This window comes from Chenopodium album, chromosome 2 (assembly GCF_948465745.1).
Source record: "Chenopodium album chromosome 2, dcCheAlbu1.1, whole genome shotgun sequence".
Taxonomy (NCBI): Eukaryota; Viridiplantae; Streptophyta; class Magnoliopsida; order Caryophyllales; family Amaranthaceae; genus Chenopodium; species Chenopodium album.
In genome coordinates, this window is record NC_137835.1 from 59256102 (window position 1) to 59269165 (window position 13064).

The 13064-nt window shown below is 33.1% G+C and overlaps 1 protein-coding gene across 1 annotated transcript; it reads left to right on the forward strand.

The window, feature by feature from the left end:
• The first annotated feature begins 6916 nt into the window (after window positions 1-6916).
• On the forward strand, window positions 6917-10218 carry LOC145586163 (reticulon-like protein B9). The gene is made up of 5 exons (XM_081642916.1): window positions 6917-7045; window positions 8887-9067; window positions 9431-9572; window positions 9683-9752; window positions 9839-10218. Exons 1-5 carry the CDS (start codon window positions 6943-6945, stop codon window positions 10006-10008), a joined length of 666 nt encoding a protein of 221 aa, XP_081499042.1. The 5' UTR covers window positions 6917-6942; the 3' UTR covers window positions 10009-10218.
• The last annotated feature ends 2846 nt before the right edge of the window (window positions 10219-13064 follow it).

The following is a 13064-nucleotide window of genomic DNA, read 5'->3' on the forward strand; positions in this document are numbered from 1 at the left end:
CAAAGGCAGTCGTCCCCACCTTAACCGTCCGCTCTGGACGGCTGTCGTCTAGAGGGATATCAATGTGCTCATCAGCCGGCTAGGGACGAAGATCCTCTGACCGTTCCCCGGTAAGTGATTGCTATTTCTTCTCCTTCTTCACTTTCACCAGCTTTTCAGCTTTTCTTTTCTTTGCGGCTGCTAGAGGGGGTGAATCAGGGTCCTTGACATCGTCAAGGTCTATTGGCTCCTTCGGTTTACCAGCTGCAGCAGCAGTCGGCTTGACGTCGGAGAGATAGCACTCCCTTGCCGTCTTTGATCCCCGTTAAGGGAGCAAACGGAACCATCATCCTTTTCATACTTAAGAAGCATGAGGGCTGGGATAATGACGGTCTTGCACTCGTTAAAAGAGGGTCGGCCAAGAATGATGTTGTAGGTGGTCAGCTCTTTAACCACCAGGAACCGGACGACCATGTATCGCCCTTGTCCCTTCTCTCCAGCCAGCACAGACAATTGTAGCTGATAAGGTCAGAGGAGCTACCCGTGTCTATGAGGATCCGACCAACCAGCTGGTTGGCGACCTTGCATTCAATGACGACTGGGTCGTCACGCGGTCGACGAACTTTGTCTCGGTCCTTCTCAGCGATGAGGACGTCTGGGAATGTTCCAGTTGAGGACGCCTGTCCATCATCAACTGAGTGGATCATCCTCTTCAGATGATCTTTGGTGCCTCGAATGGTCGAGCCATTGCTTGCGAATCCACCTGCTATACTTTAGACCGTATCCTTGTCGGTATCCGAACTACTAGTAGGTTAGACAGTTTTTGACGACTGCCCCAGATTTGTCTTAGAAGTCACTTTGGACTTCAAGACATAGGACTTCAGCAGTCCCTTGTTAGCCAAGTTGTCCAACGTTCTCTTGAGACTATAGCAGTCGTTAGTGTCATGGCCCACCTCCTAATGGAAGTGGCAGAATTTATTCTTGTTCCACGACTGAACGGAACTCTTCATAGGATTCGGCTTCTCAATAGTCAGCCGGTCCTTCACCTCTATAAAGATGGTGTAACAGTCTTTATTGAATTCATACTGTGAGACATACGGTTTGAATTCTTTCTTTTTCTTTTTAGACAACTTGTCAGGTTCTTCAACCGCCCAAACTTCTTTTCTCCTTTTATTCTCTTCAGCTTTTTGAGCCGGCTGAGCAGACCGACTCTCTTTGTGCTTGTCAGACTTCTTGGAGTCCGACTGATGGCTGGACGAGAAGAGGTCGGTAGCCTAAATAAAGCTCTCCGCCTCTATCAACGCCTCCTGAAGGGTGAATACCCTCTTTCGGACCAGATCGAACTTAAAGGTCGATCCCTCCTTCAGACCTCTAAAGAAGTCTGTATAAGCTACCTCGTCAGACAACCCCTGGATTTGAATTCTCACCAGGTTGAACCGCCTGACGTAGGAGCAAAGTTCTTCTCTATCTCCCTGTCGAATGGTGCTCAAGTCGAGACTTGTCTTTTTGGCAGGGATGTTCATCGAGAAGTTGGAGGCAAACAAGAAGGCAAGCTTCCTGAAGCTGTCGATACATCCGGCTGGCAGGTTTTTAAACCATTGTTGGGCAATGCCCTTCAATTTAGCTAGGAAGCACCAACACCACATAGCATCCTCCAGCCCCTTCATGTGCATGGGGTTGGAGTAGGCCATGAGGTGTTCCTTTGGGTTGGTGGTACCATCATAAGCACCTACCAACACATTCTTTACCTTGGTCGGCTGTGCGGCCTCGGTTATCTCTTTGGTGAACGCAGAAATTTGTTCACCAAGTTTGAGCAGATGGAGTTGCCAGTCCAAAGGTTGGACATTGTATGTTGCCTAACCCCCAAAGAGGGACAAATGCATGAAGTGAGGAGAATACTGACCGTAGACCATCGGGGGTACATACGGCGTATTCCCAATCATCTGAGGACCCGAAAAGACGGTATTACCACCTGTATGGCTCTCATGCAAGGATTGAATATTCCCTGCAAATGTATTCTTCAAGCTGTCTAGAAAGCTCGAAGTAGAGGCTGACTTAGACAGCTGCTGACTTCTCCTGCGCTCAATGATTTGCCGAGCATCAGGAGTAGATTTTTTGTTACCCACCGGTTGTTCCTCCCGGCGGGGATTTCTTAGATTCTTCTGGGGTAGAAGAATCTTGGACCAATCAAGGGTCCCAGCTGCCTTGTCCTTTGGATGCAGGGTTGGCTGCCTATCCCTGAGTGGCTTCCTCCTCTCCTGAGGAGTCTTCCTTGCCGACTGACCCTTGCTTGGGTCAGCCCTGCTCTTAGTGATTAGATACTTAATTTCACCCTTAAAACTAGTCATTAATTTCATGAGTTCGTCCCGGGTGATTGGGACGGATCCATTTGCCGTTTGGGTTTCCCCTTCCGGCTGACCAAGGGGCCTGCTTGTACCCGCCTGGCTTACACCCTGTTCCAGAGTGTCTTTAGGACGGATGCGCTTGGTAATTAGAGAGCCATCTTTGGCTATGTACGTTTCGACTTGAGGATCATCATCCTCGTGGTCAGTAAAGACCTCCGACTGATTAACCGTGTGGTCAGGAGGCAATATAGACTCTTGAACCATCCTTGAGGTACTCTCCCCACAGACGGCGCCAAATGTTTTGGGGGTTTTTGTCCCTCGAGAGAGTTACGGCTCAGAGACTAGTTGCGCGCGGCCTGTACCTGCAAAACCACGAAGACTTCGGTTGTTGGAGCTCCGCCTCTGACGATCAAGTTAGTACTTGAGTATAAACAGGAGAAAGTGCGGAAAAAGAGGTGAGATCTTCTCGGATTCTGAGATCAAGTGATTCTCTGATGTAAGAGAATGTAGGGTAGGCTATAATAAATTGCAGATGCCCCAAAAATGGGGGTAATCTCCCTATTTATAGGGTTTTTGGAAAACGTGCCCCTGATTAGGTCACTCTGACCTAATTATACTGGGCTGCGCCGAATTACGGCTTTTTTAGGATTTGGGCCCTTGAAGCTAGGCCGCCTTTTTCTCCCAAGTTCTAGGAAGGACACGTGTCGAATGAAGGTTGGTCCAATTCGGACCAACCAGGGTATGACACGTGTCAGAATATGATTGGTCCACGTGGCATGGGTAAAATTACCCAAAACAAGAATGAACAAATATTAAAATTTAATATGATAACAAACAAGTATTTAAATTGAACAAATTTATTTTAATGTGAGAATGAACAAGTATAAAATTAAATGAACTTGTTTAATAAATATAAGAATAAATATGGTATTAAATTACAAATAAACATCTTTTAATATGAGAATGAACATATAATCTAAAAGGAATGAAAATGTATCAAATTTAATTATACATACACTAATATAAAAATAATTATAAATGAACATGTATTACATATATATATATAATTACACTCGTATTAACATAATCACGTTCATCATCACATCATTACTAGTTCATTGAAATCTCAACACTATATCATCTCTTTAACTATATATATGTTCATTATCATATCAATAAATATTCATTAACATGATAATAATATAAAAGGTACCCTCAACTATAATATTATCCTTAATTAACCCTTTTTTATTGGTAAAATTTATAGTAAGTCATACACTCAAAGAAATTCATATCAAATATATGTTTTCTTAGGGAAATTTTTTTCCGAAACTGTGAACAAAAAAAATATGTTCAATTTTATATTGATAATTGTTCAGTTTCAATTTGATACATAATTACAGATCAAATACTAGTTATAAAAAAGGATCGGAGGATTGTAACAAAAAAATAAACCAAGATTAATCATGCGTAAATGCTTTCCGATCCACATAAAAATTCAATTCATTAATATTTCTAGTATGATAATAAGAAACATAGATTTTAAAACGTTAAAATATATCAAGATACAATCAAGTTTCAACTACTTATCTTACTTTGAAGTCATTATAATTCTATCTTACTTTGAAGTCGGATTAGTTAAGTAGCTAGTGACCCTTTGACCATTAAGCTTTTTGAACTAGTAAAAGGAACATGACTAGCTAGCAACTTGAGTTCATAATTCCATACACCTTGAATATCTCGTCGAGCAGTGGGAATATCTTGAATGTTCATTTACAAATTGTTTTATGATCATTTATAAAATTTATACACTCCTTGTAAGTATTTTAAAAAAAATTTTAAAAAAAAAGAAGTTAAATACTCCCTGATAAGAACACAAATTCATGATTCATCAATGGTGATTTGTTTGAGCTTCAATCTTTACTACTTTCTCTCTTTCTCAATCCTTTACATTTTCCCCCTTTACCCACTCAAATTCAGCCACTACAGCCACCGTTGTGACGATTGTTGCTGCTGCCACAACAACCACCATCATCTCGCCATCACCACTACCATACAACAACAACATTGTATTTTGTTTGTAACTGCTTCGATTAGGCTAGAAATTTGCTTAATTGAGTTGATTGCCCATGAGTTAGGATCGTCAATTGCTTTATTAAGATATTATTGTGAAGCGAGATATAGCGGTGCATATAGCGCGTCATTCTAAGGAGGGTGTAGGGAGTTTTGCCTACACTTGGGTGTAGGTAAAAGTTTCTACAAATTGATAGGTCTACATAATAATAAAATTTATTGGAAATGGTAATGCGAACGGAAGATTCTCGCGCCCGATCGGGCGGTGGTTTGCCCGACCGGGCGGAATTGGATAAGGAAAAAAAGGAGGGCTCTCGCGCCCAATCGGGCGGTGGTTCGCCCGACCGGGCGACGGAGTCGAGTTTTGACGAGCCCGATCGGGCGGCTCTTGCCCGATAGCTCGCTCGGGGTGAAATTTCCAGATCGCCCGACCGGGCAGGTGTGGCCCAACCGGGCGCGACACCAAGTCTGGAAAATTTTATCTCGCGCCTGATCGGGCAACTGGTTGCCCGATCGGGCCCGCCTTTTTTCTTAGGTTGGTTTGATTTATTTGTCTTCTAATTTCGGGACACATATAAATACGAGCATTGCCTTTTCTATCTTCATTCATTCACATTCAAACCTAAAACACAAAACCTACCCTTTGAGATCTAAACAGTTCTTGAGCAATTTCACTCTTCAGATTCGGGTGCACGGATTACGGAGAGAGTTACGAAATTTGTGGGACGTGCGTCACTAGGAAACTTGTACCGGTGGTGGCGTATTTCGCTTCTAAGGTTGTGGATTATTGTTCCGCGGCGCGACTGTGAGTTTGGGATCTTCAATCCAGGAAAGTTTTAATCTTTTGTTTGTTATTGATTTCAACAGTTATTTTACCAACAAAATTACTAGGATAGATCCCGTGCCATGCATTGTGCTTAATAGTTATAAACTAAATTATCCCCGTTTAATGCACGACATAAAAAAATTTCTTTAAAATAAATATATTTTATATATGTACCTCATATGAGAAATATATATAGAAACATAACCATTAATTGCAATGACATATAGATCTAAATAATTTTGAAGATAATAAAAATTTAACCAAATTATACAATATGGAGTACTCTTAAACTGAGAATAATTATATTTGGAATCCAGATAGTTTTTTTTTATATATATATAAATCCATAATAATATAAAAAAAAATTGAAAAAACATTTTATAAGAGTTGTCTTCTAAAAAAATATACTCCGTATATATAATTTAATAATTTAAGGTAAAAAATAAGAAGGTTTCAAAAAATAAGTAAAAATAAAAATAAGAATATGATATCAGCAATTAATTTAGGCGGGAAATTTTTTTACCACAACTTGACATCTGTACCATTTAAATAGGGGATGATGCCAGTGATTGTTACTTTAGTTATATTTATAGATATTAGATTGTGTAGTATATTATTTTTACGTTTTGAATTACTTTTTTCGCTCCAAAAAATATTATCATATCAAAAATAAATTTATATGAAATTTTTTGAGAATTATAATCTAAAATATTTTTTGAATAAAATTATAATTCAATTTGAACTTCTGAAATATTAGTATTTTATCAAAAATAAAATTCTAAATTAAAAATTTTATCCTAAAATTCTATCCAAATTTGATTGAAAATAGAATTTTTCTAATTTTTTTTATCCTATGAAGTCTATATAAATCTATTCAACGTAACGCGATACTTGGCAAAAAGTTAGAACGCTAAGTGTCGCTATCTCGTGACCTAGCTAAAAGTTTAGCTTTATATATTAGTTATTATTATATGATGTCTTTAATTAAGAGTCTTTTATATTGTACACTAGTAGAAAAAGGCAAATGGGCATAAGGTTAAAACCTAATGTCCTCGGGGCCAAATTAAATAGGTTCATATGAGGGAAAGTGTGAAAATAAACTATGACCCCATGATAGATCACATGTGATTGTATTGAAAAGAGACCTTACACGTGTAAGGGAGTGTTGAGGCGTCTTCCCAAACAACACATGTAATTGTCCCACATTAAAAAAAGAAGAGAGAATTAAAACAGTTATAAGGTTAAAGTGTTATTCCTCCCATGGCCAGATACAAAGGTACCAAATATATTGATGCAAGCAATAGAAAACCAAATGATAGGGACTTAATTATGTATGTAGCGCGATCAGAAGAAAACTAGTAGGGCAACATTCAATTAAGACACACACGTGCAATAGAAAACCATTAGATGAGATTTTAATTAATTATGTAATGTAATGATCTAAATAAGCAAAGAACTAATGTTGGATAAGGAACAATTAAGAATGTGGAGATCAAATTTGAAAAGCAAAACAGTAAACATGCCTTCTATATCATTCTTCAAGGCATACCTTTCTTCTTTAATTACTAAACTTAGCTATATTTCTTTCTTGGATACAAAGTATAGAACCTCAATGTACAGTATATATAACTACAATCTTGTATACTTATATATTACCAAGTACTTCGTACATATTAGTAGCTACGTTATTGCAAGAGTCTCAAGCCAGGGAATTTCAAAATGACATCCGTTCAAGAGAGCATTTACAACAACAAAGAAGCCGCTCCGACGAGGCTGTTCAGTCGGCGAAGGTCCATTCATGAAACTCTTGGTGGTGGAGAAGGTTTGCCACAACTTAATCCTTTATATTTTTTTGAGAACAACTTAATCCTTCATATTTAACTATTATATAACTCATTCATTAATTAATACTACTAATTACATACTACTCCGTACATAGTAATTCCTTTTTTTTTTTTTTTTGACAAGTATTAATTCCTAATTAGATGAATTAAGAAGGGGATCAGAATAACAACTTTTATTGATTAAAGGATTAAAAAAATATCTTGAGCTTTAATAAAACAAAACCAACCCAAATCCTCCCAAGCAATACGTTCTAATGCATAAAATAGTTCACAGCACTTACATTGTATAATAATGTTCTTTCAAAAAAAAAAAATAATAAATAAAATAAAATTGTAGGACGGATTGGAGCTTTAGATGGTAAGTTGTGGCATGATTATTTATTGTTACTTTCAATAGTAAAGTGTGATGGGAATTCGTGTGCATATCTATTTATACTGTTATTTCAATGAAATATGTAGGTATGGAAAGGAAAAGTGAATTCACAATAACTTTGGAAATTTTTATACTTTAGTTGATGCATATGTTATTTTATGTTTTTGAAAAGTTTCTTTTTTGTTGATACATTTAAAAAAAAAAAAAAAAAAAAAAAAAAAAAAAAAAATTATGGTAAACTTTTTTATATACAATTCCTACTTTATCCTAATTACCCTACATTATTATGGCACCAAGGCATGTTATATGTGTAATGTGCCAAAATCAAGTGTCAAATCCACGATTATTTTATATAATCTATCACCCTCCTCACATGAGAGCCCTTTAGACTTGAAATATAGATACGACATATGTTCTCTTATATCCAAAGCAAAAATGTTCTACTCGAAAGTAGGGGGTGGGGCAGATTTAAATCCATGACCTTTGTGTTACACTGGCTCAAAAAATCATTTAGTTTTTGTATAAAGCCCATGATCAATTTAAGTATATTTTATCAATTATTAGTACAATCCTCTCCTATTTCCGGTTCTATACCAATTGTACCATCCACAATATCAGGTATCTTCTTTGTGGAAATATATATATGGGAAATGATGTACCTAAATACCTACACCAGTCTTTTATTATACAAAGATTAGAATAGACCCGGTCTACAATAACTTATTGTAAACCCAACCTTCTTGTATATCATACGAATGTGATTATATCATACAAGATGTGATTATATTACTACAAAAGTGATTATATCATTTTGAAACTGTTATATAAATGTATAACTCAAAAGGTGAATTTATCATTATAAAAAGTATCAAATAGTAAATTACATCATTTCAAAACATGATTTTTAAATTTTATCATCCTAAAGATAATTATATAATCTCATTAAATGATTTAATATGAGATTATATAATTCAATATATAACTCACAAAAAGATAATTATATCATCTAAAAAAGTGATTATATCATCCAGAATGTGATTATATTATTTGAAAGTGTCAAATTTTGGGTCTACAATAATTTATTGTAGACCGGGTCCATACAAGACCAATTGGTTTTATTATTGTTTTGCCAACACATAATTAACAACGATTAATAGATCAAAATACGGACGTATAACAATTATTACATTAAGACGATTCAAATTAGAGTTTGTATGACTATATTTTATTATAAGTATAAATTACAAAGCTAGTCAATTAATCAATTTGATGTTGAATTGTGTTAAAAGTTAATAATTTGTATATTACTACTATATAAATAAAATCTTTAATTTTATATTGAAATTCTATATTTAATCTAGACATAAGCATAATAAGATAAATTATAATAATTTCCTCTTTTATATAGTATATTATGATACTCAAGTTTCTATTTTATATCTGCAGTGGCAGATATCTTGTTATGGAGAAAGCCAAAAGTGTCGGCAATTCTTCTACTTGGCATTACTATGATATGGCTTTTATTTGCGGTTATTGAGTACAGCTTTGTTAGCCTTGTTTGTCACATATCCATTACTACACTGCTTGTGTTCTTCATTTGGTGCACTCTAGCAGAACTATTTAACTGGTAAATCATTCCTCCTATTTTTGTTTAGCTTATACTCGTACTCCATATCATTGTACCCACAAACAAATAAAGTACAAACAAATAAAGTACGAATATATGTATTTTTTTAAATGCATCACTTAAAAAGTTGATATGTAAAATAAAACATTGAGAAGATTCTAATATCATCACATGATCAGATCATATTTTTGATTTAAACCAATGAATTTTTTTGGTCATTACTGTTATTTTTAAAAACTTGATCATAAAAATAAAAACAGACATTATATTACAGGACAGAGGAAGTACTAAACATGTGCACTACGATCATTTGATGTCTAAGTGATTAATAATATATATTGTGACATACTCCGTATGATGTAGGAAAACTCCTGAGATTCCAGAGATCATGATACAGGATTCAACATTCAAAAATGTAGCCACTATGATTCATGCCAGAATAAACTTATGTTTGTCTATGTTACTAGACATTGCATGTCGTGAGAATATTATGTACTTCTTTATGGTAAGGAAACTTCATTATTTCATTTTTTATTTCAGAATTCAAGAAAAAACCACATATTATTCTAGTTATAAAGTATGACATAAGTTGGGTTTTATTTTTTTAATAAACAGACAATTGGATGTTTGTTGATGCTGTCAATACTTGGCAACTACATTTCTTCCATAAATCTTTTGTTCATAAGTAAGATTATTAACTTCTATTTTTTTATTCATATAATAATATATATGAGGTTACTTGTTGAATTATTTTTTAAATTATTATTGCAGGCTATATTTCTATGCAACTATTGCCATTTCTATATGAGAAATTTGAAGATGAAGTAGATTATATAATTGGAGAAATATATGGAGAGATGATGAAGTGGTACAAGATGTTTGATGAAAGCATCATTGGAAAAATTCCAAGAGGACCAAACTATGATCGGAAAACAAGATGAAAAGAATGATAATTTGTTCATTTTTACCAATTTCTAAAGACAAGTGCCTATTGTATCCCCTAAGATAAATTTAGGGAACATATTCAGAGGCGAAATGGGAAAATCACATCATTGTATTATGTATATATGTATATAACTAACCTTTTTTTTTTTTTTTTTTTTTTTTTGAATACATGTATATAACTAACTTAGATCCTATACATGTACGGATAATACTAGTACTTCGTAATTTATTTTTCTATTCTCAAAGACTATTACTCCCTTCATGTTTTAATTAATTGTTACATTTTGACTTTTTTTACTATTCATATACTATCTCTGTCCCCAAAAAAAAATCCATTCGGCCTAATTTTAATCCCCAAAAAAAATGACCTATTAGCATTAAAATACCCACCAATTTGCAACAATATTTGTACAAAATTAGCTTCCTCATATAAAATTTTGTTTTTCCATATACTTTTATTACTATATGTCTCTACTTTTTTGTAAACCCCATATAAATTTATCTTTCTGATATACTTTTACTTCTTTTTATTTAATTGTATTAATACCCGCGAAATCAACCCAAAAGGGTCGTTCTTTCGTGGACGGAGGGAGTAATGATTTTGACTTGATTAATTTACTAATATATAAAAATAATAATAATAATAATAATAATAATAATAATAATAATAATAATAATAATAATAATAATAATAATAATAATAATAATAATAATAATAATAATAATAATAATAATAATAATAATAATAATAATAATAATAATAATAATAATAATAATAAAGCAAATTTTATTGTATAATACATTATTGGATTTGTTATAATATTTAGTCAAACTATAATACTTATTAAAACACGGAGGGAATTAATTAAACCTTGTACTACATACTTGATATTTGGCTATAGCCTAATTAGATACAATAGTAGTCAAAGTCTTGTCTCGACATGCGTGTTTAATTAGTCAAACTGTAACACTTATCAAAACATGGAGGGGGTTAATTAAACTTTACTACATACTTGATATTTGGCTAAAGCCAATATGTTTCTTTATGTTGTGGTTAAAAAAAGGATTAATTTTCTAAGAATTATTTTATACTCCTTAATATGTATATAATTAACTTATTTTTAAATAATACTCCCTCTATTTCACTTTGTTAGTGTAATAAACTATTTTAGGCATTTCAAAATGATATACCCATATTGAAGATTTCCAAGCATTATAGGGTGAATAATTTTCATAATTTGTGAATAAGTAATCTAATTGGGTGTTTAAAGAGTCAAATAATGCTGATTGATTAACATATGTGCTACTGGATTGCTGACATGGCAAATCTTCCAATTAAAATTTATTTTATGCAATTTGATTATAGTCAATTCCCATAAATAAAACAAGAAAAGACAAAACATTAATTACAAAGTTGCAATCAAATTTCAAATTATTAGGGTTCGTTTGGCATTATTGCGGTTTGCAGTTTTTTGGTTTTTTGTATTTTAAAAGTGTATGATATATGTCATATAATGAATAAAAAATTAGTCAAACTTATTAAAATCATGCTAATTTTGAAAACTGACAACAGAATAGTGAAAATATCTTTTTCTTGTTTCCTGCTTTTGGTTTTTTATTTTCAAAAAAACTGAAAATTTGAAAACAAAAAACAATGTCAAACAAACCCTAAGATACCTTCTTTGTTTTTTTTTTTTTTTTTAAATGATTGAAACGAGGGAGTATTAGTTTTATATACAATTTTTTTTTTTTTTTCGTTGATCAAAAGCTACTATATTATACTAACCATGACCTACCATAAATATTACTACGTATTTACTTTTTGAAATACCAATATTTACTCGTACCAATAAACTTATACGGAGTACTTAATTTTTTCTTTTTCTTTTTCTTTTTTTTTTTTTGGGTGAAGAACTTATACTATTATTCTAATGTGAATATTTCACTTAAAAAAGATAACACTTAAAAGTGTTTTACTTGAAAACACAATAATTTTTTTGACGTTAATCATGATTAAATATTTGTCAAATCAAGATTTTGACATCAGCGCACAAACAATACTTTTATAAATATACAATATTTGCCATATTTTATACAACTAGTCGTTGGAGCACGCGCGTTGCGAGTGCTCCCCCGACGGCAAGATAAGCAAAATTCGTGGATGTGTTCGGTTGTTGTGATATTCGTGGTTGTGTTCGGGTTTTGTAATAGCAAGGATGCATGAATTTATAAGTACTGAGAAGGAGTAGTGATAAAGTTTCTATGGGGAAATATCTATGGAAAAACAATTGTTATAAGTGAAGTTATCTAGAATTTGATAATTTAAAGATTCTTAAAAAAAATATACTATTGTTTTAGACATTATTGTAGAACGCAAAATAGTTTCCTATTGTGGAGTACCTAAATATTTTTCGAATAGCTAGCTTCGTCTTAGAATGATTGTGATAATAAGGATTAGTTATAAGGAAATGCACCACTAAGGGATAAAGTTATGTAAAATGGATTAAATGTAAAATATACAAAAGTATTGTATATTTGTTTGTTAGACTATTTAAAGTAGAAAATTTTCGAGTGGTTCTTCTATTGAAAATTTTAGTAATTAGAGTTTGTAATCGATATGGAATGTATAAAATGAATGACAAATATCATATGTTTATATATTAAATTTTATTTATTGGTTATTTATCTATAAATTATTTTATGTACGATTTCAACGATTGTAGTTCTTAGGCTCGCATGTAAACGGTAATAGCATCTTAGTGTTTGACGCATTTAGTGAAATCACATTTATTGCGTACTGTTATTATCTTTAAATATTTTCACCAAAAAAAATTATCTTTAAATATTGTACATACTAATTTATGTACTAATAATCTTTCTTTCCCCCTTCCCTTCCTCCTTTTCTTTTTCGAGATATATATAGCTATTTATGACATTCTTATCAAATAATTATGAGACATGCAAAGGCATATCTTTCTATATTCGTGGCCCTACCAAATTTGACAAATCTACACGCGTGGTCTCCCAATTTGGTTGACACGTTTCCTTTTGG